This window comes from Copadichromis virginalis, linkage group LG1 (assembly GCF_057382275.1).
Source record: "Copadichromis virginalis isolate Kocher_CV1m ecotype Utaka linkage group LG1, C_Virginalis_male_GT1.1, whole genome shotgun sequence".
In the NCBI taxonomy this organism is placed as follows: Eukaryota; Metazoa; Chordata; class Actinopteri; order Cichliformes; family Cichlidae; genus Copadichromis; species Copadichromis virginalis.
In genome coordinates, this window is record NC_140618.1 from 27788600 (window position 1) to 27810713 (window position 22114).

Genomic DNA, 22114 nt, shown 5'->3' on the forward strand with positions numbered 1-22114 from the left:
CACATCTTGATTGTTTGACTGAAAAAACTTCACTGTGGTTGTTTGGAGGCAAAATTCCAACATTTACTTTTTTCCCAACAAATGATTGATCTAACTGTCCCACTGGTTGCTGGTTAAATTTTAGAACAGATTATATGGTTAACTTACTTGTATACTTTCATATTGTATCCTGTGTTTCACTCTTTATGATTCTATCTCATGTAAGTTGTATTTTAGTGACGTGTGGTGTAAATTTTAAATCCAGCTGTTTGTGTGCTGATCTGTTTATATTCTAAAAATGATTCTGGGAAATGAAAATGTACCATATTTACATTTCAATATCTCATGTTTGTTGGCATTTGGTTTTGTACAAATAGTCTTATGAGATTAGTGCCGTTTGTTATATTCTGTTTGCTCTTGGTGTACTGACGTGTTGCGACTCGGGAAATGTGCCATGGTGGGACTCGCTCAGTGTGTGAACTAACCGAAATAGTAACTGCCCGGTCTGTTAGAGGTTCTGACCTGATGAGAGAATGAAATTTGTCTTCTGCTTCGTCTCACACTGTGTCTCGAAGCAAAGGTTAGTCTACAATTAAAGGATTTGTTGTGTCTCACTCTGAGGCTCACACCACACTCTACACATACCTTTAAAGTGTCATTAAAGCTTTGCTGGGTCATTGCGGCAGTGGGCTGCAATGCACACAACAGCAACTTGACAGTGACAACTAAATAAAGTTCTAACATCATTAATTTATTTATTTAGGTGTATATTATTAGCCTTTATGGCAAGCTTTATGCTAAGCTATGGTAGCCCTGCTTTCATATTAGCACTTGCAGAGCACCGACATGAACATGATATACCTGTATTCTAATTTATTTTTAAATCACTATACAAATTGCAATATTTATTGAATTATGACTTAGTAAAGATGTTCGAGCACATCAATAAAATTCTTCATTTGGGAGGTTTTGGTCAGTTGTGTATGTCAAAGATTTTGAGAGAACCAGGCTAACTTTTACATGACTTCATATTTCATGCTGAACTAGGCTAAATGGCTTCTGGGGAAAGCCAATGAAGGGTTTATCTCCTTAACCCCTAGTGTATCATATTTATATGATATACATACAGTTTTTGAGACTCCTACATCATCAGCCTGATTTTTTTCTCTCTGAAAAACCTAAATAAATTGCACAATATGTGTTTGGGAATAAATTGCTGGCTAAAAAAATGCCAGATGTAGCAAATATGATAAATTAAACTTCATATATGCATATTTAAGATTTAATTTAATTTTCTTTTGTTTTAATTTTTCAGAATTTGTCATATGGCTCCCCTTTCACTATTTCAGGTTTCAGGTTTTAAAGATTAATGACATGATAATTTCATTAATCTTCTTCCAACTAAATGCTCGTATCATTTTTATTTTTTATTTTTTTGTTCCTTCTGACATACAAAAGCATTTCCACTTTGAAATAGAAACAGTCTTGTGGCCAAACATTCAACTTTTGCATTGACTTAAGACTGAGTAGAAATATGAATCCATTGTATAAACGTACGGATACACTTACTAATCTTTTCAGAACTGTTTTTAATGTCCTTCACTATCTTCCTATATTCTTGCAATAACTCCCTTTCCTGCACTAACCCCTATCTCCTCTGCCTCCCACAGGCTTGACCCTACAACACAGCTGTATTGAAATAAATTCTTCCATTAGGTACTTTGTGTTCTGCTATCAGGGGAACCACGCTAAGCTATTATTGGACACAATATTTGCTTTGAATAAAAAAAAAAAAAAACACAATGCAGCCTTTCACACTATCCTATTTATTCACTGAGGTGTGTTGAGTTTAAGAATGTCACCAAACCTTTGACAGGTAGTGTCAAGGACACTTTTCAAATTGATGTTTTTTACTCAGTGAAACACCTGATGAAATCTCAATGATGGCCAGAAGTCTCAAGTTCAATTATTTCAATTCAATTTCAGTTTAGTTTTAATTATGCAGCACCAAATCACAACAATATGCTTTATAGTGTAAAGTAAAGATCCTACAATAACACAGAGAAGACCCTGGAGGAGAAGATGCAAACATCTTAGAGCCACATGAAACGGTTAAGAGACAAAGACCTAGAGGTAGAAACTTGCCTCTGACCTTTTGGGTATTACCAGCCAGATTTAGCCTAAACTGGGTTCTGACGTTGTAAGACGAGGGATCTTGCGACTGACCCTGTTGCATATGTGTTTTTGGGAAATCCTTTCTCAAAGTGCAAAATATAGAGAAGAGAATTTTTAAATCATGTGTGCAAACTAATTTCCTAACATTTGTGACACACAACTTAGTGCTAACTGCACAGACATTTAGGGAGGAATTTTTTTTAGTGCTCGATATTGAAATGAACAGGTTTGGGGATTGACAAAAGGAAAACATAGGATAGGATCCCCATAAAACGGTCCAAGCCTATGAGCATTTGGGAATTGTACGCGCGCGCTGTTTTGCCCCGCTCAGGAAGTCTGGACCTTAATTCTTAATTCTTCAAGATAATGTTGAAATTTGTCATCATTGACCTATCCACGCTTAGGTTATGGGCAAATTTTTTTGTGAAGTTGTTAACAAGATTAGAATTAGGTTTCGAGTCTGAGTCCAAATAACTCATTAGATAAACAGAAGGAAGCCATCCCCGATCCGGAGGGTTCGAGGGCACTCTAAAGGTTCTGGAAATCCATCAGAAGAACATTAAGTAGCTTTAAAGAGCATCCAGGCTTGTAAAAAATTTGCTGGCTGATTAACATTTAGTAAATCCACTTAAGTGTCTTCAAATCCAGCAGGCATACAAACTGGGATTACCACTGACCAAGCCTTCAGTAATGCACTAAGATAAAAGGCTTAACGTATTAACCTTAAGCATAAAGATAGATTGAAATTTAAAATCTGGTTTCAATAGGATCCAAACACAAAACAGGTCATTGCTTAGGTGAACGCAGTGTTTGAACTACATGCTATTTTGATATTTGTATCATCACTCATTCTGTTTGTATCATACAGGCCTTAGTCCTCTCCTCTCCACAGCACAGGTGTTTGTATTTGTATGTGTGTGTACAAGTGTGACTGATCCCATTTATCAGGCCAGTTAACCCTTGGCAGCAAATAGTAATTCGGAGGAGGACACCAGAGGGGGATGCAGGCACTTGCTCTAATTAAATTCCCCCTTTCTTACCCACTCGAACCTATGCTGACTGCTTCCCTTCCGCCGGCAGCGGAGACACTGACCTTCCAACCCTGCCTTCCCTTCCCTCCTACCTCAGCGCTGAAAACTGCAAAGTGACACAAAAATGGTTTTATGTTCTAAAGAAGTGTTTGTATCTCTAACTTCATGTCTCTTACTCTTGCAAAAAACAAAAAAAGGAAAAAAAAAACCATTATAAACAACTAATCTGAATGAAACAAATGAAAAAAGAACCACTTTTAGCAAGAACAAACCCGGTGGTCGAACCAGGGTCATGGAGGACAACCATTTGCCTCGAGTGGTTGAAGTGATTAGGGGAAGGAGAGAAAAAAGCAAACCTCTGAAATACAAAAGACAACAAACACTGAGCAGGTTGGTCAGGCCACTACCTGCAGCTCATAAACATGAAACTCCCATCCACAGACATCTGCAGAAACGTGCAGTGACAGAGAGGACAAAAGCATTGTTGATGACATGCAGTTGTGTCTTATAAAGGCATGTGGAGTGTAAGGCAGATGGATGAGCTGGCAACTCTTAGAATAAAATGATATTATTATCCTTATTATGATCTGTAAGCAAGGGAGTTTTTTTGTTGATGTAATAAACATACTTTCCCAGGTGTGTTTGGCTAATCAACATATGATGATGATGGTTTTCTCCTTTCAGCTATGGATACTTTCACTGAACTGTTGACCTTTTCTAATTCAGCCTGCTTTCAGTGTGAGTGACATATCTAAATAATGACTCAGAACAAATGTGTCCTTCCTCCACTTGTGAAGTAACGACAGCGAATAAAATGGCATTAATGTGAATAAGTGTTTGCACTGGCATGATGGTGTACTGCAGGCTTTTGTGTGGCATGCTTAGTTCAAAAGATGGTTAAAAGCAGGGTAATCTGTCTGGCTGACAGCATCAAAGAGGCTGGGATCACTAACAGTGACAGTCCCGGGCTGAGGCGTAGCCGCAACGGCTCCACTCGACTGTTTGTGAAGGCTGAACCTGCGTGTCCGCATGTAGGCACAGGTACTGGTATTTGAATATGCACAGAAATAAGCACAGGTTAGCAGAACAACTGCAGCCTCAGCTGTTTTAACTACACATTGGAAGACTGATGGAGATGACCCTTATTAAATTACTTATCCATGTTACTGTAAATTATTGCAAAAGCTGCTTTCAAACGGATGTGCACCGTTTGATCAGCTTGTGCCCGTGTACGAGCTAACTAGTAACTAGCTTTTGTGTCTGTACACAACCACAGTGCATTTTTAAATCAAACATTCCAGCTGTGTTTGAAGTCCCAAGAGATGTTGATGAAAGTGAGGGAGCCCATTATTAACCTTAAAAAACAAAAAACAAAAAAAACAACAAAAAAAAAAAACCTAATACAGCTAAGACTATAAAAAACAAACAAACAAAAACCTAAGGGGTGGCCAAATGAACGACCTGGTATATTGTAAAAAGGAGGAATGCACGGGTCACCTCTGCCACAAAGACCTGGAAGATATTTCAAGTTGCTGATTGTAAAAATCTTTCTTTGTTTAAGAAAAACCAAATCAAAGAAAGCTCTAGAGGAGGCAACGTGTAAACTTCTGGTTACCCTCAACAACGGTATGTCGATATTAGACTTTCCATCAAAACAGACTGATGAAACCAAGATCAACTTGGACCAGATGATGGGATGTGAAAAAAGAAAGCATGGAGAAGGAGAGAAACTGCTCATGATTGTCTAAAAACTGGATTTATAAGACCTTTCTTCACTGCACTTGTTGGATACTGAATGTTGGGGAACTTTGTGACTTTGATGCTGTTTGTATGCAACACAGAGATTTTAGGTCTGACCAACGGTCTCAGTCGCAGGCAAAAGATGACAGTCAAAATTCTAAGAGATCATTTATTAATACAATGACTCAAAAATGAAGGATAAAACAGTCCAGTGTCCCACTTGAGTACAGAATAAAACACACAGTTCAAGGCCAGAGCAAGCTATGTCACAAGCCAGTTGCACTTCACATGTTGACTGCTTTAACAGGGATCAGCAATTGTCTTCCAAGACCCACCACCCTGTAAGAAGAATGCCAGTAATCACTGTGCCTCAGCAACTCAACTCTGCCTTTAGGCTGTGGCATGTAGTAGGTCCTGGCCTGCACAGAGAGACAATATCACCCAGTTTCATCATACAAGTTACAGAGTAACAAGCTATCCATCATAAACACACCAGGTCATATCACATACCTGCACAGAGAGACAATATCACAGCAGTGTCTGCAGTGTGGGCTATAAGTAGACTAGAGTATCAGTGCAATCAAATACACCTGCCTTCAATTAGTCCAACCCATCACAGCCATAGGGAAACAGCAAATGTGACACACAAAACCACTCCCACTTCACACAATAAACATGGAGATTAATTGATACAGGCAACATTGGCAACATTAGTCCACCACCATGTTACAAATACCTCCTCTTTCAATGTGCATCCCCTGTGGTGCTCGAGGGTGTAACTCCCACACAGTTATGCAAACGTTTTGCAAAACCCCTTTAAATGAAAGCTAAAAGTCTGCACATCTTGATTGGTTGATTTAAAATGCAATGATGTAGTGATGGACAGAAGTATAAGAAAAAGTGCCATTGCCTAAAAACTTTTGGTCCTAACTCTAAATATATTTGCTGCTTGTAAACCTCTAACTTTTGTATTAGTATACATTCTTTTGTATTATAAGCTTTTCTCTGAAAATACTTTACAAATAGCCAAAAACTACACAAGACGATAATCTCGGCCACTAACCCAATTTTGGTTTAGGACTTACACTTAAAACAAACAAACAAAGCAAAACAACTTTTATAACAAAAGAGATGTTTTTTTTTTCTATTCTAGGCTCGTTTACTATTGACATAAAACTAAAGCGACACGGGTGAGTGTATCTGCATGCATGCATAGAAAGGGTCACGCCAACATCTCATTTATGTAATGGCTCCACATTTATCGCCGCTGACATGACTGACGGGTGGAAATGACATCACTAACATTTAAATTGTTGTCCTTCTCTCTGCAAAGTAATACACGCTAAGTGATGCATATTCCACCAACAAGCTATTTTCTACTCTCATTCCCTATGTCTTTACTCCATGTTTCATACACACACGCACACACACACTCTCTGCGTTTCATTTGGCTGTCCCCACAACCTCTCTGTGTCTCTGTGATATCCAATTGGCATAATTGAGCCAGGTCAGATGATAAAGGGACCCATAACAATCTATGCAAGTAAAATAAAAAGCAGCTCCCACTTATTACTTTTGTACTCTTCCTGTGCCAATCACCAATCAGCCTTCCCTTGCACAACAGCAGATTTAACAGACTGACATGTCTGCATTCATTAGAAGAAAAAAAGTGTGACATCCCAGAAGAAGTAAAGCGAAACGAGGAGAGGTGAAGGCAGCAAAAGTTCAGCAGAGTGTGAGCTGAGATAGATGAGATGTGACAGGCTGCCACTCTTCTCAGCACCTTCTCATCAGCATGACACAGCTGTCACAGCCCTATTTCAGGAAAATTAAACGGCCTTACGGTAAACTGGCCTGCCTTGGGAGGAGGGGCTGGAGGAGCAAGGAGAGTATGTGTGTGTGCGAGAGAGAAAATGAATAAGCTTATAGTATGCAGATGGGCTTTCAGTGTCTCTCCTCCCCCAATCTGTTCCCCTCCAGCAAGTGCCACCCTCTCCTTTTGACATGATAATGGCTCCAAATTGATGAAGACACTTCACTCACTCGATGACAACTCTACCAGCAAGCGACATGAACGCCTCCTCCACGCCCCCTCGTCCATCACTGTGAAGGCCTTCCTTTCTGCTTGCATGACACAGGCTGGGTGGGAAGTTGTTTAATCAGCTAATTTGCTCTCCTCTGGCCACCTTTAATGACCATGCCACCTCTGGATTATCTTGTCATCCTATCCTCTTAATTCTCGCTGATGAACTGCTCATCAAACTGTTAGCCTCTTTGTACCTTTGCCACACTTAGCAAAGGTTATAGGCCTGCAATTAAAACTAATATGTCAGAGCACATTCTTCTCTTTAATTGACAGAAAAGGAAGCATTTCTACAACAGCCAAGACATCCCCCAGTTTGGAGAACATAGTTGTGAAGATGATGTCATTGTGTGTCTGAGGTTGTGTATGTCTGCCTAAAAACTGAGCAAACACAGCTCCTCATAAACAAATTTCCCACGTGTGGGACTAATAAAGGTTATCTTCTCTTATCTTATTTAAAGACATCAGAAACTAAATTTAAGCCCTTTATCTGTGTGGCCTTTGCATGTTGAGGTGGGAACATGCTTAATTTTGATGGAAATGCAAACTGTACAATGCATGTAAATCAAATAATATGGCTTTAGCAGTGATTCTAGATGTCATCCCTTTAGATTGGAACCACGTTGTGAGGGCTAAAACTAAAAGTTCCTACATTTAGGGTCCGCTAAGCTACAGTGAGTTTGCTTGAAAAAAAGAGGAAGAAAAAGTAGCATGCGCACTTGTAAGGGGTATCTCTCCAGCACTTTAAAAAGAGTCAACCTAGCTCTGTGTCCTGGTTTGCTTGACTCGGGTAGCCTAACCTGCCCCACATGTCTCTGTTATGAGCTGAAGATCAGTCCTATAGCTGCCCATTTAAGCCACTCTCTTGCAGATTCAGCACAACCACAACAAGGTGGCCACGCTGCCGGTGAAGGAGTTGTGATGCCTTTAAAATAATTCATAACATCCGACCTGTGTTGACCTTATACAGCAAATAAAAACTATCGATCCACCTCCCCCAACTCCCACTTTAAAAGACTTATTGTGGAGCTCCATTTCATCTAATCACTTGGCAAAAGAGTCCAGTGTCTAGATAAAAAAAGAATAAATAAAAAAGTCCCCGGGCCAACGTGTTGCTCTCACCTTTGCAGATGAAATTACCCGAAAAGCTGTTACAAATCAATATAATCAATGCAATCAGCTAACTGACACAGGCAATCTCCTGCCAGTAAGTAAAATACCCCCGGCGGAGATCTTTCAATCTCTGGTGCCATAATTGCCCCCAAGGGCGACGTTAGGGTGTACCGTTTTGTACACTTAATTAAATTAGTGAGCTCTGTGGACAGGGTGGGTTGCCGGTCTCAGGGAGAAGGGATAGGTCTGGCTCTGTGCCAGTAATTAAGCCAATACCTTTCTTGATTACGCCAATCCCCCTTAATGAACTCATTATGCATTTTAACCCAAACACTCCCATGAATTAATGAGCGCACAGAAAGCTCCTTCTTCAAAAGGACGCCCCGATCACAAGCCCGGGCTGTAACTCATCCACTCTACGAGGGAGACGTAATGTCCATATTTCTCCCTCTTTCAGCCGCAGCCAAGACTAATCTGGACTTGAGTGACAGCAAAAGTTTTCAGTCTGTACACATAAAGCTTTAAAGAAACACGGGCCCTCATCTGGCAAGTGGCAACAGGAACTTACTGGGCGACTTTACAAGGTCTCCCCGGGATCGTGTCTGAATTCAAGGTCCAAAACAAAGACCACGTGACTTCTGTGTGGTCATTTTTGCAGAGATATGATGACGTGCACATACGCACACGGGTCCCAAACATATGTGCAAAATGATTTAAAGAGACCCAGGAGCACTGCGGGGTGGGAGCAGCCCTGCACTGACCCATAATGTTTTGCTAATTAAATAATTCACTAATTGATTCATCGCCAAATCAATAAAGCCTGCAGATGGTTTATGGTGTGAGAGCTAAAGTGTGCTTGTGATTCAAGTCTTGGAGGGAGGAATGCAGATCACTCAGGCACACACAGCATCCGAACCAGCGGTGTGGGTCCACTTAATGAGTGATAACCAAAAGCATGTGAAACTGTGCTAAAACGCAGGCGGCCGCTCTGTTGACCTTGCACTTGTGTTGTATGACATCATTCAGCCCCTCACATGGACATGATCGTGAATATAAAAGGTAGGCCCAGAGTGTGTCTGTATCCCTGTTGAACCCATAAAAACAGCTCTGTCCTGAACCCAGCACCCCCACTCAGGGGAGGCTGGGATTTGTAGGTGGGCCTGAGGAAAAATTAGATGGAATATTATTAATTCAAGTGTAATGATTCCTTAGGGTGTTTGTGTATAAGAGGGCATACGCACTGTAAATATGCGAGGCGGGTGAACTTTACGGCTGGTCATATTTGTGTGTTTGCGCCCGCGGAGGTAGACATTACCTCTGAAAGTAATTGGGGCAGCCGTGAAGTGTGACACCTCAGTGATCTGAGTGGGTGTTAAGGCTGTAAATTCAGCTACATGTGCGATTGGATATTTGTTTGCGAACATAAGCGCAGGAGGAAAGATGCAGAGAACGGCCACCAGCGCTCGGTGCCATCAAATGAAGGCTGTGATTGTCAGCCACTGGATACAATTTAACGGAGACTGAGACAGCTTGATTGAAATATAGAATTCTTTTAATTTAAAAGTGTGCGCAAAAAACCAAAAACGTATTTGAAAACCACATAACACCGCAGATTAATCTTTTAAAGGCCGGGTTTTGGAGCCAGGCAGCAGGCATTTCCTTCTGTTCAGCCACTACTTAATTTATACTTCTGCAGTGAATATGATGCTTACGGGAGATTTATGCTTCTGCATTAAATCTACATATAGGTATATAGTAACCACGACTACACCACCATCAAAAACACTGGTATAAATACTTGGTAGTGCCGTTGGCCACTTTAATCATTGATGCATTGTAGTCACTACATGGATTCACCACAGAAGTATGCTGGCCAGATCCCCCAGAAAACTAAATGTGAGGTAGACAAATGTGTTCCTGTGGGACAAATGGGACACAATGTTGTAGTCTAAATATTTTGATTATATTTTGGTGTTATCTCAGCTGCTCTTCTGTCCCGTAACAAATTTTGCCCTTCACTTTAGGTGTGTCCAAAGATTGTTACCCTTACCCCTTTTTTTAAGCTATATCTGACAATTTTAGCGATTTTCATAACCCGGATATTCTGTGCTACGCCACATACACAGTTAATTTGGGCACTGTCATGTGATACCTCAGTGATTTCTGTAGCTTGATAACCAATATAGGTAAGATGTAACCTCAAATGTAGAAATTAGGTTTTATTCGTCATTAGCTCATTTGGCTAAAACACTGATGGGCTCATGGTAAGGCATCTGTCCAACTGCCCACAGTTCACAAGACCCCTACAGTACTGGACACAATGACACCTAATGCATCATTACCAAAATTGTGCTCAAGGTCCTATTTGTTGTTTTTTGGGCACTTTTCCATTTCATAGCATAACATCCCTTCCTACTACAAGCTCATCAGATTCTCACTCCTGATGTATCAAAATGAGATTCAAACCATTTAGCAAAGACGTTAACATACTGCTGATAAAATTACGCATGCAAAAATGATAAAGGAAGAACTTAAAATATTGCTTTGCCACACAGTGCATACCACTGGTGTCGTGTTAGGTGGTGATGATCATGGAGGGAGTGGTTGACTCTCACATTAATTAGGCAGGGTTGGGGCTTTCATCAGTAATATGTAATCAATGCTATGACATGCTGATACATTCATGTATTTTCATGCTTTTTGTGTCCATGGTTACTACTGACCACATGATCACATAACACTCCTAAACTCACACACACTTTAATTTGGTGGTGAACGAGATTAACCTTTTACTGGAGGAGACTGTTTGTAAGCAAACTAATTTTAATTCTCATTAATTTGTAGAGCCAACTAATGACACGGAAATTGATAACTTGCTTTCTGTACATCATAAATTACTATTATCTGCGAATTGTGATTGATCATCCACCATAATATCACATTTACAAATAAAATTTTATAGGCTGCAAATTGATGCTGCATCACAAAACATCAGGTTATCAAAACAATTGAAATGCAAATATCTGATGATCCCCTAGGTTGAATTTATGAAGTTTAACCAACTAATTAATGCTTTCAGAATGCTTTTTTTGTTTGTTTTTTTAAATTGGGCGATGTGTCGTAGCGGTAACTATACTTAAACACAGATTCACATAATTTATTTGACAGACTACTTTTAAAATGCCACGATGCCATTTTATTTCACAAGTATATTAAAAACTGTGTACATAGTGCTACAGTACATATTTACCACATTTATCCTTTTACTTGACAGTGAATAAACACAACTTCAAAAGGATTTTACAAAATCAAATAACACACTCATCTGTGATCTTCACCACTGTGTCTGTAATACAGGAGAGATTTCTTACTGCAGGCATCAAGCCAGTTTGTGCGCCATTAACAGCCACACAGAAGTTCATAGTCAGTTTACATAGACAGGCTTAGTAGGAGGTGGTGATACAGTTAAATGCTGTGTTAATTACTGTTCCAGTACATACCAACAATTAACTGGACTTCTTAGTTTTATTATAATGTACTTCATCACTGCAGGACAGCCAAAAATGAAATTTAAAACGCCTAAAAATTTACTGTGTCTAGTAACCATTTAAAAAGTATCATTAGGGTCTAATGAGAAACACCATCAGACCCTTTGGGATGTTTGCGTACCCTGAGAAAACAAAAGTGTCAAACTAATCACTCATGAGTGAAAACGCAGGATTCAACACAAACATAGCTGGAATGGAAAATATTTAACTGTTAAAACACAATACAGTGAAAAGTGAAGTTTAATAAAAACAAAACAAAAACCAACCCTATAAGGTCACATAAAATTGCAATTTTGATGACAAGCATGCCATGAAGTGATTCCTCAGTGTCATTAAAATTTGAATTTACCGTTGTAACATTCTCTTTTCTTTTTTGTGTGTGCAAGTAATTGAATATGTGGAGAAATGCAGACGAGGAGACTCCTGCCTCTTTTCTCCATCTCTGCTAAAACGAGAAAGCTGACGATTACGGTACACACGTGTAACTAAGTGTTACACATAATAAGGAATAATAAGGAATTAAAGGGGGAAAAAGAAAGAAAGAAAGTGGAACATATTCCTTCTTGCTAGGGAATGTCATCTGGGGCAGCTTTCACTCACAGGAAATTTTGGCAAAGCTTTTATGTTTATCTTTTATCTTTACACCATTGTCATTAAGAAAACAAAAAACAACCACACTATAACTGAGAAAACAAAAAGTTGAATATCTTAAAGTATTATTATAGAAATATGCTTATTTTGTAAGGCCACAGCCAGTAGCTAGGCAGCTTTTCTTCATAACTGAATTTTAAGTTAATGTACACCGATTTTAACCTTCATATAGAGTAATAAAGCTAGCCTGTTGCCCTCATCATAGTCCCAAACTAAAATTCCACCCTGCTAGTTCCAGCCTCAAACTGAATTGACAGAGTGGTGTCCTCTTTATTCTACTCTTGGAAGAACGTTGAGATTACAAAACAGACCCACTTCATTATCAGATGCACATAGCCTCAGCCATAATTGGCTTCTGGGTGTAATTACATGTAAGGCTTCTCTGATTCTTCAGAGCTTTAGGAGGACTATACAAATGTTTTGTGATACCCAAACTGAACTGGAACATTCAAACTAAACTCATGCCAAGCTCCCCAAGATGAGTGAAAATTGGTATATTAGAGTCAATAAATAAATCAAAGAATTTTAACCTGGAACTAAGATGTTCCTTTCAAAGGTCTACATGACCACACATTTGGTTCACTGTGCAGGATCAGACCATGTTGGTTTGGGTGTTTGGGCTGCGACTCTGCAGGTCCTGTACTTGATCAAGAACCCAGTTGATGTTCGGTCTCTCCTGAGGATTTGACACCATTATGGAGCTCAGCAGCATCTGCAGACCCTCTGAGTATCTGGGTACAAGACAAATACCAACTTTAGGTTTGATACAGTGCTGTCAAAGGTCTTGAGTTACCCCCTCGCTTCTTTAGATTTTGGTTCCAAGGAGTCAGAATTTCTTGTAAGCTTTTTTCACTCATTTTCAGTCCAGTCCTTGTACCGAGCATTTTCAGAGGAATCTTTTTTGTTTGTTAAGCAACTTCACACTGACATATGAATGATTCAAGCAGAAAAAGGCACCTAACTCAAAGGATGAACTAGTGTCTATAGATAACAGACAACTCAGCACAGAACCCATTCTAAATGGTTATTTTAGGCACTTTGTTAAGAGCAGCATGTCACAACTTTAGTTCAAACTTCAAAAAAAAAAAAAAAAAAGTGTTCACTGAAGCCTAATCAGAAACGGTCTTTGGGGAAGGATGGCTGTCAAGAAGCCATTGTTAAAGAAGGGAATAAACATGGAGAAAATGTTCAGGGTGACCAAATTACACAAGAACTGGACTGAAAATCAGTAGGAACAGGTCTTATTGGGTGATTAATCCAGATTTGATAACTGTGGTTCAAATCTTAGTCAGTGTGTTTGGAGAAGTACAGGTGAGAGGTACAATAGAGTGTCCACACCAATCTATGACGCATGGTGGAGGCTCTATCATGATTCGGGGCTGCATTTCAACCAGTGGTGTTGGAGAACAACATTTGTGAAATTATCAACACAGAAAAGTGAGGTTAGATACACCATACAGTGCCATGAGGAAAGCATCTGGTTGGCAACTGCTTCATTTTTCAGCATGTAAATGATCCTAAAGCTCAAACTTCAACATTACTGAAAAACTATTCCTGAAGACTACTTTTAAAAAAATGACAGAAAGCTTGTCTAAGAGAGTTCAAGCTGTGTTGAAGAATAAAAGGTGGTGATACCAAATCTTGACTTTCAGACTTTTGAAAGAACTTCAAAGAACTGCAATACCTTTTCCTTCCTATGAAAATATGATGAAAGGAGGGGTAGCTTAAGACTTCTACACCGCACTGTAAAGCATGTGCGGTGTTAAGCATGCACAATTTTTATTAACAGTGAAAAGGTTTCCAGGGTGTAGCCAGGCTCACAGCCACATAGCTTTTTTTTTTAAAAATGAAAGAGAAACTAAACTTAGTTTTTTTGTACTACATTTGAAAGGTCAGTGCTGTGTTAGCTTAACTGAACAGTACCAAAGAAAATTCAAGCATACAAAAATCTTGGTAAGGTACCTATTCCTGTTACTATCGGTCCTAAAATCAGTTGCACGCCATTTGAACTGGAACATGCTTTTATTCTCCAGGGCTTCTCAATTCAAAACAACTGTTTTTTCCTACTACTCTGCAAAGCAGTAACACAAACATTTAAATAAATAGGAAACTTTCAAGCTACAGCCTGAAGACTGACCTGCAAGAGGGAGGGATGGATACTGGATTCTGGACAGCCAGAGCAACACTGTCTCCCTTCTGAAATATCAGATCGTACGGCCCTTCCAACATCATCATACAGTAAAGCACACAGCCAAGTGACTGGAACGGTGGGGACAGCAAAGCACAAGAAAGAGGTTTCATCTGTGAGTGACATTTACTGAGAACAAACATATGCAACACAGACAAGCCAAGAGGAAAAAGGTCTACACAGCTTTACCCAGATATCAGTGCGCTCATCTATAATGCAGTGGCTCTCAACATTGAAGAGTTCAGGAGCCCTGTACGAAATGGTGCACCGCTGGGCGGCCCAGTCCTGTATGGTCATGGCTTCTCTGGATCCTTTTACCTGCAATGAAGTCATTTTTATTAAATCCATTGTGGGTTAAGTAGTTTAGGGGCTCTAGCGGTAAGACGTTGGATGGATGTGTTAAAGAACCACAAAGTAGTTTCAGAGACATACAAAAAGCAAATCTAACAATAAAAGCTATGGAAATGTTAAAAGTCACATGTGACATTGCTCATTACACAGTCAATTATGTTTAAAAAGAAAAAAAAAAAGAAAATCTAGAAAGAAAACAGCTGTGTCCTGAGAAACTAAAGACAAAACCCAGACATTTAGCTGTATAACCTAAATATGAGCTTCACTACTCTGCCATCTAGTGGTGGAGCTCAGCAACATTTAAATTCAATAAAATTGAATTGAATTCAATTAAATAAAAGCCTGAAAATTACTTTTCAGTATAAACAAACACAAAAAAAGTAGTGAGGACGGCACTTTGTTCTTACACATTCAGAGCACAAAAATGCTGTGGTGACCAGTCTCACCTCAGGCTTCAGTTAAACTAACTAAGTCTTTTTTTCCACAAAAAAACCCATAAAGTCACAAATCTTAAAAATCCTTCTTAGACCCTGGATTTTACCTCAATCCTGGCACGGTTCATTGAGCCAAGGTCCATCAGAACTGGCCTGTCATCCTCATCAAGAAGCACATTTGTGGGCTTTATGTCTCTGTCAAATTATAGCACACAGCAGGCATTTAGATGTAGACAACTCTGTCGGGTTAAAAACAAAAAACACAAAAGCAGGTTGACTGTTGCATCAGTCACTCATGCCTGGAGGCCTGTTGCTGACCATCTGGCAACAACCAGTCACTCGGGTAAGCTGTGGGACGTTGGACAAGAAGTAAAAATGCTGTGCAGTCCCACATAAAGAGGAACATCTGGTCACTCGAGCTGAAATTGCCATTTTGATGATAACCAAACTACCTTTAGTTTGTTTTTCAAAAGAAGTACAACTATTTAGACAAATAATCTTGAGACAATGTGCTACATTTTGACTGGTTCTTCAATACATGCACTTTTCTAAAGCCTGGCTTTTAGTCAATGTGTATGAAGGGAAGTATTTTTAGCATAGTCACATTGGGTATAACATTAGTCAGGCTAAAGTTCCAAATAACCAAAAAGTAAGAAGCTTTGCAAATTTTTGTGAAAATGATAGAAACTACAACACAGAAAATGAAAAGGTAGTATATAGTGAGAAATTTGTTTTTCTAAAGTTATTTTTACATTTTGCACAAGAACAATTATTCTGTGAAGTGACATCGTCTGTGTGCATGTGCCATAACTTGTTAAAAATTACTAAAATTGTCAGATATGAGATATACAGATGCTACTGACAACTATTTAGTAAGTTGGCAAGAAAGTTTAAAAGGTTACGTTCAAATATATTGCATTTGAACACGTCCCAGCATTGTAAACGTGTCCCACTTTGACCCACACAAACACTGTGTTTGTCCCATATGTTTGTTGGAATGTGGTCAAGCTATTTGCAGCTGACCATCAATAAAGACAATATGGCAATGAGCTGCAAGACACACAACTGGTTCAACTTATTTAAGTGGTGAAATAATGTTTTTGTTTCTAAATGCATAAGTATTGTGGAGCTTTCTAAAAGATAAAAATTATGGATTTCCCCCCTTTATGGGAGTAATGAATCTGAATATGGCAAAATAATCTGGTATTTCTTTTGAAATGTGTGAAACATGATATGCATGTAGTGCACTCGCTTGTCATTTCTGCACCACCATGCACTGCTGCTGAAAAACTGCATACCCCAAGTCAAAAATAAACAGATCGGAAGTAAGATTAAAGTTTTAATCAAATAATGCATAACAGCACAATGATGTTTATTCTTTTTTTCATATAGTTTCTCATTCAACATCTCAGATGGTTAGGGATTACCTGTGTGCATAGCCTTTGTCGTGAATGGCCTTGAGTCCAGAGCAGATACCACGAAAGATTTGCAAAATTTGTTTTTCAGGCATTGAGCTCCCCTTGTCTCTCAGCTTCTCCAGAACAGACCACAGACTGCCTTTCTGTTTGCATAAGCACGCAAGCATATCAGACCAAGATCATTTCTCTCAAGATTATGCTAATGATAACTGCTGCAAAAACTTACTCTCATATATGGCAGAAGTAGCCGGGCTTCAGTCTTGCCTCCATGATCAACAAAGGAATGTGCAACCAGGCTCAAGACGTTGGGATGGTTAAACATCTGGTGCATCTCCACCTCTGTCTGAGCCTCCTGGCGACCCTCACGGTCATGACATAGGATTCTCTTCAGGGCATAGAAGTGCCCATCCTTTACCCCTTCAACCAGATCAACGAAACTGAACCCACTGAAAAGAGAAAAAGGTTTATCAATGCAAAACTGACTTAAAAGGAAAGGAACAGTGACATGCCATACATACTTGCTTTGGTTTGAACAAAGGAGGTGAAGAAAAGTGTGCATGTAGTGGGTTGGAGTTTGTTGAGACAACTATCAGGGGGATTTATGACAAAAGGATAGCAAATTAATCAAAGTTAAGGTTTGCAAGATGGTAGTGAAACCTGCTATGATGTATGGCTTGGAGCCTGTGATACTGCCCCCCCCCCAAAAAAAAACACCCACAAAAAGAAACAAAATAAAAACAAAGAGTGGGCAGAGTTGAAGATGCTAAGATTTTCACTGGGAGTGACCTGATTAGACAGGATTAGAAATAAGTAGATCAGAGGGACGGCTTTGGAAACACAGGTAGAAAACAAAGATTGTTTGGACATGCACAGAGGAGGGATAGTAGATATGTGTCAGACAGCAGGAAAAGAGGAAGGCCACAGAGAAGACTCATGGATGTAGTGAAGGAGGATATACAAAGGGTTTGTGTGACAGAGGAAGACTATGGCTAAGGTGAGACAAAGGGAGATAACCACTGTTATCCTAAAAGGGAACAGGTAAAAGAAGAAACTGGAGCCAAAAAGTTTTAATAATCAACAATGCATTAATCCATCTTTCATTGCCTTATGATTTCCCAGCATATCTGAGGTTATAAACTTGATTCGTCCCTGTTAATAAAATAAAATAACGAAGAGAGTGTATAGGATCTGTTTACAAACTAACAACCAGTGCCCATGTTCCCAGTAAGTTGAGATGCGGTCACCAAGTGCAGCTATGAGACTCATGAATGAAGGTCACAGTAATGAGCTACATCGGGATAACTCTTAGAGGATTAATTATTCATTTGTTTCTTTTTCTAATTTAGGATTTGGTGACAAATATAAAATCTTATGATATACTTCTGCGTAGTTAAAGTCATACAGTGTGAAAATGTTTTCTTACCCTTCGTCGAGCTTCTGGACAAAATAATACTTTTTGTTATCAATGGTGATGGAGGCACGGGAGCATACGCACATTGTCTGTCCCATCTTGACTGGTACATTGTCTTAGGGCAAGCTTTTAAAGGGACTGGGAATTTAAAAAACAAACAAACAACAAAAGACAGAAAGTTATCCAAGGGTGACAGAAATGCATAAAGTCTATCAATTGTGTTAACTATGTAAAATAACCGTTACTGGAAGTAATCTAAAAGATATCGGCCGTGTATATAAAACACACTGGGTCTTACAGCGCTAATGAACTGTAACATAAATGTTAGCCAACACAGCATTACATTAACACGTAGCATAGCTGAGGATAGCAAAGCTACAACAGGTAATATTTCACATTAGGGTCAACTTTTAATATTAACTCAAGTCGACCTGTAGCTTTACCTAAATACCTACAAGCTATAAATAACACGCTATGCGATTAAACTCGTTAAGTTCCTTATTCTTACCAGTTTCTGTTTACCAGGTTAGCTCGCTGTCATATTGCTACGTCCATTTTCCTCTTCTTCTATTATCAGAGTGGGAGGGTTGTACTGCTAACAGCGCCAGAAGACGACTAGCGGTGAAATTGAGTGGAGAAAAAAATGGCGGATAACGAGCGTAAAAGGAGGGGTAACACCGACGACAGAGGTGATATGTGTGCTGTTTTATAGTGTATAATATGGTTGAAAAATATAAAGTAGTCAGTGTTAGCTTGATATGCCCCCTGTTTATTAAAACTAAGAAGAGACGTTAGCAGAAGGTGTCTTAAGACAACTTCATGCTAAGTAGATAAGCTTGCTAATGACAAGTTAGCAGTTAATATTGTGTTGACGTTAACCTATTTAGGTGCGTGTCAGATGTACTATTAATTAACAGTTGATAAGCCAAAGGCATCACTCTTTACTACAGTCCACTGTTTTGTTTTTAGCTTCATAACTCGCCGGAATAGCTGGTGTGCTATTAGCTAACTAATGCTAGTTAGCGCTGGCATCTTAGCTTGGGGTTACCTGGTCTTATACATCATGTAGAGTGCTTCAAACACCAAATTCTGATAAGGTTGCGACTTACTACGCACACAGTCGTCACGTGGATTGATAAAGCACCAAATTAAATGGTAGAGTGGTACTTATGTTTCGTTGCTTCATTAATGGCTAGCCATACAGGTAAAGATGATGGATTTAATAACGCCCAGGAAACAGTTGTTCACCTTGGTGAGTTGTCTTGCCTCAAGCAGGGCCGCAGGAGGAGGGAGGCAGAGTGAAAACTAAGCCTGTCTCTTGTAGCACTGTGGGGGGAGAAGGGACCGCAGTCAAACGCACATCCCAGCATCTCACCCACGAAGATGAAGACGAGTCTTCAGCAGACCCACCAGCACCAACCAAAGTCTCCAAAATAGGCTTCAGCATGAGCAGTCAATTGGGGAAGAAAACAAACCCCATATCTATTAAACTGGGAGCACCGGTGAGTATGTGAGACTGTAGACTAACACTGTGCAACGCTGTTATTTAAAAATCTGTACCCTATTAATATAATGGGTGTTGTAACACCCATGAAATTGTTGTACACAGTCTCTGAATAGCATAAAAGTTAGAGCATGGGATTGTAAATGATCATGGCACACTGCTCAGAAAAGTCCTAAAGAGTTTTTAAAAAGTAGTAGTGAAGTTTTTAAAAGTTTTAAAAAGACATGTCATTTGAATCTGGCCACCAGTGTGAAAGGTGTTGAAAGAATAAGGAATTTACCTCATCCAAGATTTGCATGTTGCTGTGTTTATGCTTCCAAAAGACACTGTGACTGTAATCGCAATTTATTACCTTGAGTGAAGTTCTTCAAAATTGTCATTAACAGTCAATAGACCATAAGAATCAAATGACTAGTTTTGGATGATCAGCCATCACTATGACGGTTGCCTCACAAAACACATTTCATCCCTATTTTCTCCATTTTATGAATGTGTTCATATGCATGTTGGTGTTGGTAATATCCAAAATATCAGAGGTCAGTTTCACGTTGACCTTCTGTGTTGTTACATAAACTTCTTTATTCACTGCTATAATTCAGAAGCTGAAGGAAGGATTGTGATTTCTGAGCATGGAGGTGTGATGCTTGATGCTAAGTTGTGGTGTTTTATTTTGTTTTCCTAATTGTCATGTCCCCCAACCTGTTTTTAGAAGCCCAAAGAGACTGCGCCATCACTTCCTGCAAAAAAGCTGGGCCTAGCGTCTGTTTTTAACGAAGATGATGATGTAAGTGTCTGTGCATGCAGGCATGTCACGATCACAAAAAATGCTTGAACAGTAGATGTTCAGAGGCTGATATTAACTTTCTTTTGTCATGTAGAGTGAACCTGAGGAGATGCCTCCAGAAGCAAAGATGAGGATGAAGAACATTGGGAGGTACAGACTGTACTTTACAATTTTGCACTTGGCTTCTGTGGTCAGCTTTGAAATCTTTAATTTCTTTACTTCTGTCACCTTTTTAGGGAAACGCCAACATCTGCAGGACCTAATTCCTTCAACAAGGGCAAACAGGGATTTTCCGATCATCAAAAGCTTTGGGAAAGGAAGCTCAAGTCCCAAGCAGAAAACTTGTAAATAACTACAGCAAATTTTGTCACTACTAGCTAATTTTGTATAGGTTAACCATGTTAAATATCAGTGAAGGCTCAGATAATTAGTCATTAGAGTCCTAGTTTTTCCAACTTCTCTGTGGGTCTGTGATGATGAATACTTTAAGCCTGCTTTGATTGTGACTGAATTTGTTTCCACTTTGAAATACTGGTTGACCTCTGTGTAAAAGGTGTGAACTGGTGATGAAAAGAAATTCCCCAGTATGATGGCTACAATTGTATTTGCTTTTTCAGGTTAATGAAAAAAACAAAACTCTCACCTTACGCCCCACATTTTCCTTTGCTCCTCTCCAAAGCTGGTGAGCAAGTGTGCTGCTTGCTTAATTTCTGTGTAAAAATGTAAATAGGAGTGCCACAGTGTTTTATTTTTAAAATGCCACAAATCAGAGTGTGAGACCTATGCTGTCTTGAGTGTGAAGTACACTAGACATGGCATGAGTTTGTCAGTTCCAGATCCTTGGTTTTCACCGGCTGTGCCACCTCAGTGTTTATGTTATGCTTGCTTTCTTTTACCCATTCAGGCTAATTACTGTAGAAATATGTCTGATTTCATTTTTATGTCCAAAACTAATATGTCTGTAGTTGACCTCTGTGTGAAACCCAGACTGAATGCGGCATGATGTGGATACCAGGGTGCGGGTAACAGTGCTGTTGATATGTTAATCAGGCCCATTTTAAGTTGCACCTCACTGATATACATTGTGCTTTACAGTCTGGGGGAAATCCATCTTAATGAGAAATATGAACTTTGAATTTCTGTGGGTTGAGTGTTCTGTTAACGTCCCCTAATAAATTCAATCAACGTTATGCTGAAATCTGTTTCCATTAAATATTTCCTTTTTTAAAGTGTGTATTTATAAGTCAGTCTTTGTAACATGTGAAACCAGGTACATACTCACGGACACTAATAAAGTCAGTATAGGAGGTGACTATAGTATAGTAGGGCTGAGTTTCGATAATCGATTTTCCAATTAAAATCAATTTCACCTTGAATAAAGCGACATCGATTCATTTCTCACCCGATGGCACGTACACGCCGTTGGGGCTGAAAGCTGACAGCTCACAGATCCTGATGCTGCAGATTGTGTCACTCTCCATCCAAAATTGACTGAACCAGCAGCAAAAGAAGATCCAAACTATGCTTCACATTTCGCTTCACATAAACATCATTGTGAATTTCCTCTTTCTTTTGCTTTTTTTGGCTTCTACCACAATAAAATCACACTTCCTACACAGCTTTCTCTCTCTGTGTTTTTCAAGAACAGTTTCTCATCTCAAATCTCTTTTTTTTCTGCATTCGTTTGCTTATTACCCACCAGTC

The 22114-nt window shown here is 39.3% G+C and overlaps 2 protein-coding genes across 3 annotated transcripts; one reads left to right on the forward strand and one right to left on the reverse strand.

Annotated features, from left to right (window-relative positions):
- Positions 1–11294: 11294 nt before the first annotated feature.
- Positions 11295–18695, reverse strand: stk16 (serine/threonine kinase 16). Its single transcript, XM_085457365.1, has 8 exons — positions 18631–18695; positions 18135–18260; positions 16938–17157; positions 16721–16854; positions 15401–15488; positions 14698–14826; positions 14458–14579; positions 11295–13051 (listed from the first exon to the last, which is right to left on the reverse strand). Exons 2-8 carry the CDS (start codon positions 18218–18220, stop codon positions 12913–12915), a joined length of 918 nt encoding a protein of 305 aa, XP_085313491.1. The 5' UTR covers positions 18221–18260; positions 18631–18695; the 3' UTR covers positions 11295–12912.
- A 51-nt stretch (positions 18696–18746) lies between these two features.
- pcnp (PEST proteolytic signal containing nuclear protein) lies at positions 18747–21644 on the forward strand. Of its 2 annotated transcripts, none has more exons than XM_085457386.1 (5): positions 18747–18811; positions 19398–19624; positions 20336–20410; positions 20505–20560; positions 20647–21644. In XM_085457386.1, the coding sequence occupies exons 1-5, from the start codon at positions 18766–18768 to the stop codon at positions 20756–20758; spliced, it is 516 nt and encodes a 171-aa protein (XP_085313512.1). In that variant the 5' UTR covers positions 18747–18765; the 3' UTR covers positions 20759–21644. The 2 variants fall into 2 exon arrangements, with proteins under 2 accessions (XP_085313512.1, XP_085313504.1); XM_085457378.1 differs by having other exon boundaries at positions 18756–18811; positions 19395–19624.
- Positions 21645–22114: the final 470 nt, after the last annotated feature.

Bases quoted from the DNA above. Each gene is read 5' to 3' on its own strand.
- pcnp (XM_085457378.1), top strand. From the start codon at position 18,766: ATGGCGGATAACGAGCGTAAAAGGAGGGGTAACACCGACGACAGAG. The intron at 20,411-20,504 runs GTAAGTGTCTGT...TTTGTCATGTAG, and splicing joins TTTTTAACGAAGATGATGAT to AGTGAACCTGAGGAGATGCC. The intron at 20,561-20,646 runs GTACAGACTGTA...TCACCTTTTTAG, and splicing joins AGGATGAAGAACATTGGGAG to GGAAACGCCAACATCTGCAG.
- stk16 (XM_085457365.1), bottom strand. From the start codon at position 18,220: ATGGGACAGACAATGTGCGTATGCTCCCGTGCCTCCATCACCATTGAT. The intron at 17,158-18,134 runs GTAAGAAAACAT...TTCTCTTTTCAG, and splicing joins GTCCAGAAGCTCGACGAAGG to TGGGTTCAGTTTCGTTGATC. The intron at 15,489-16,720 runs GTAATCCCTAAC...ATAATTTGACAG, and splicing joins GACAAAGGCTATGCACACAG to AGACATAAAGCCCACAAATG.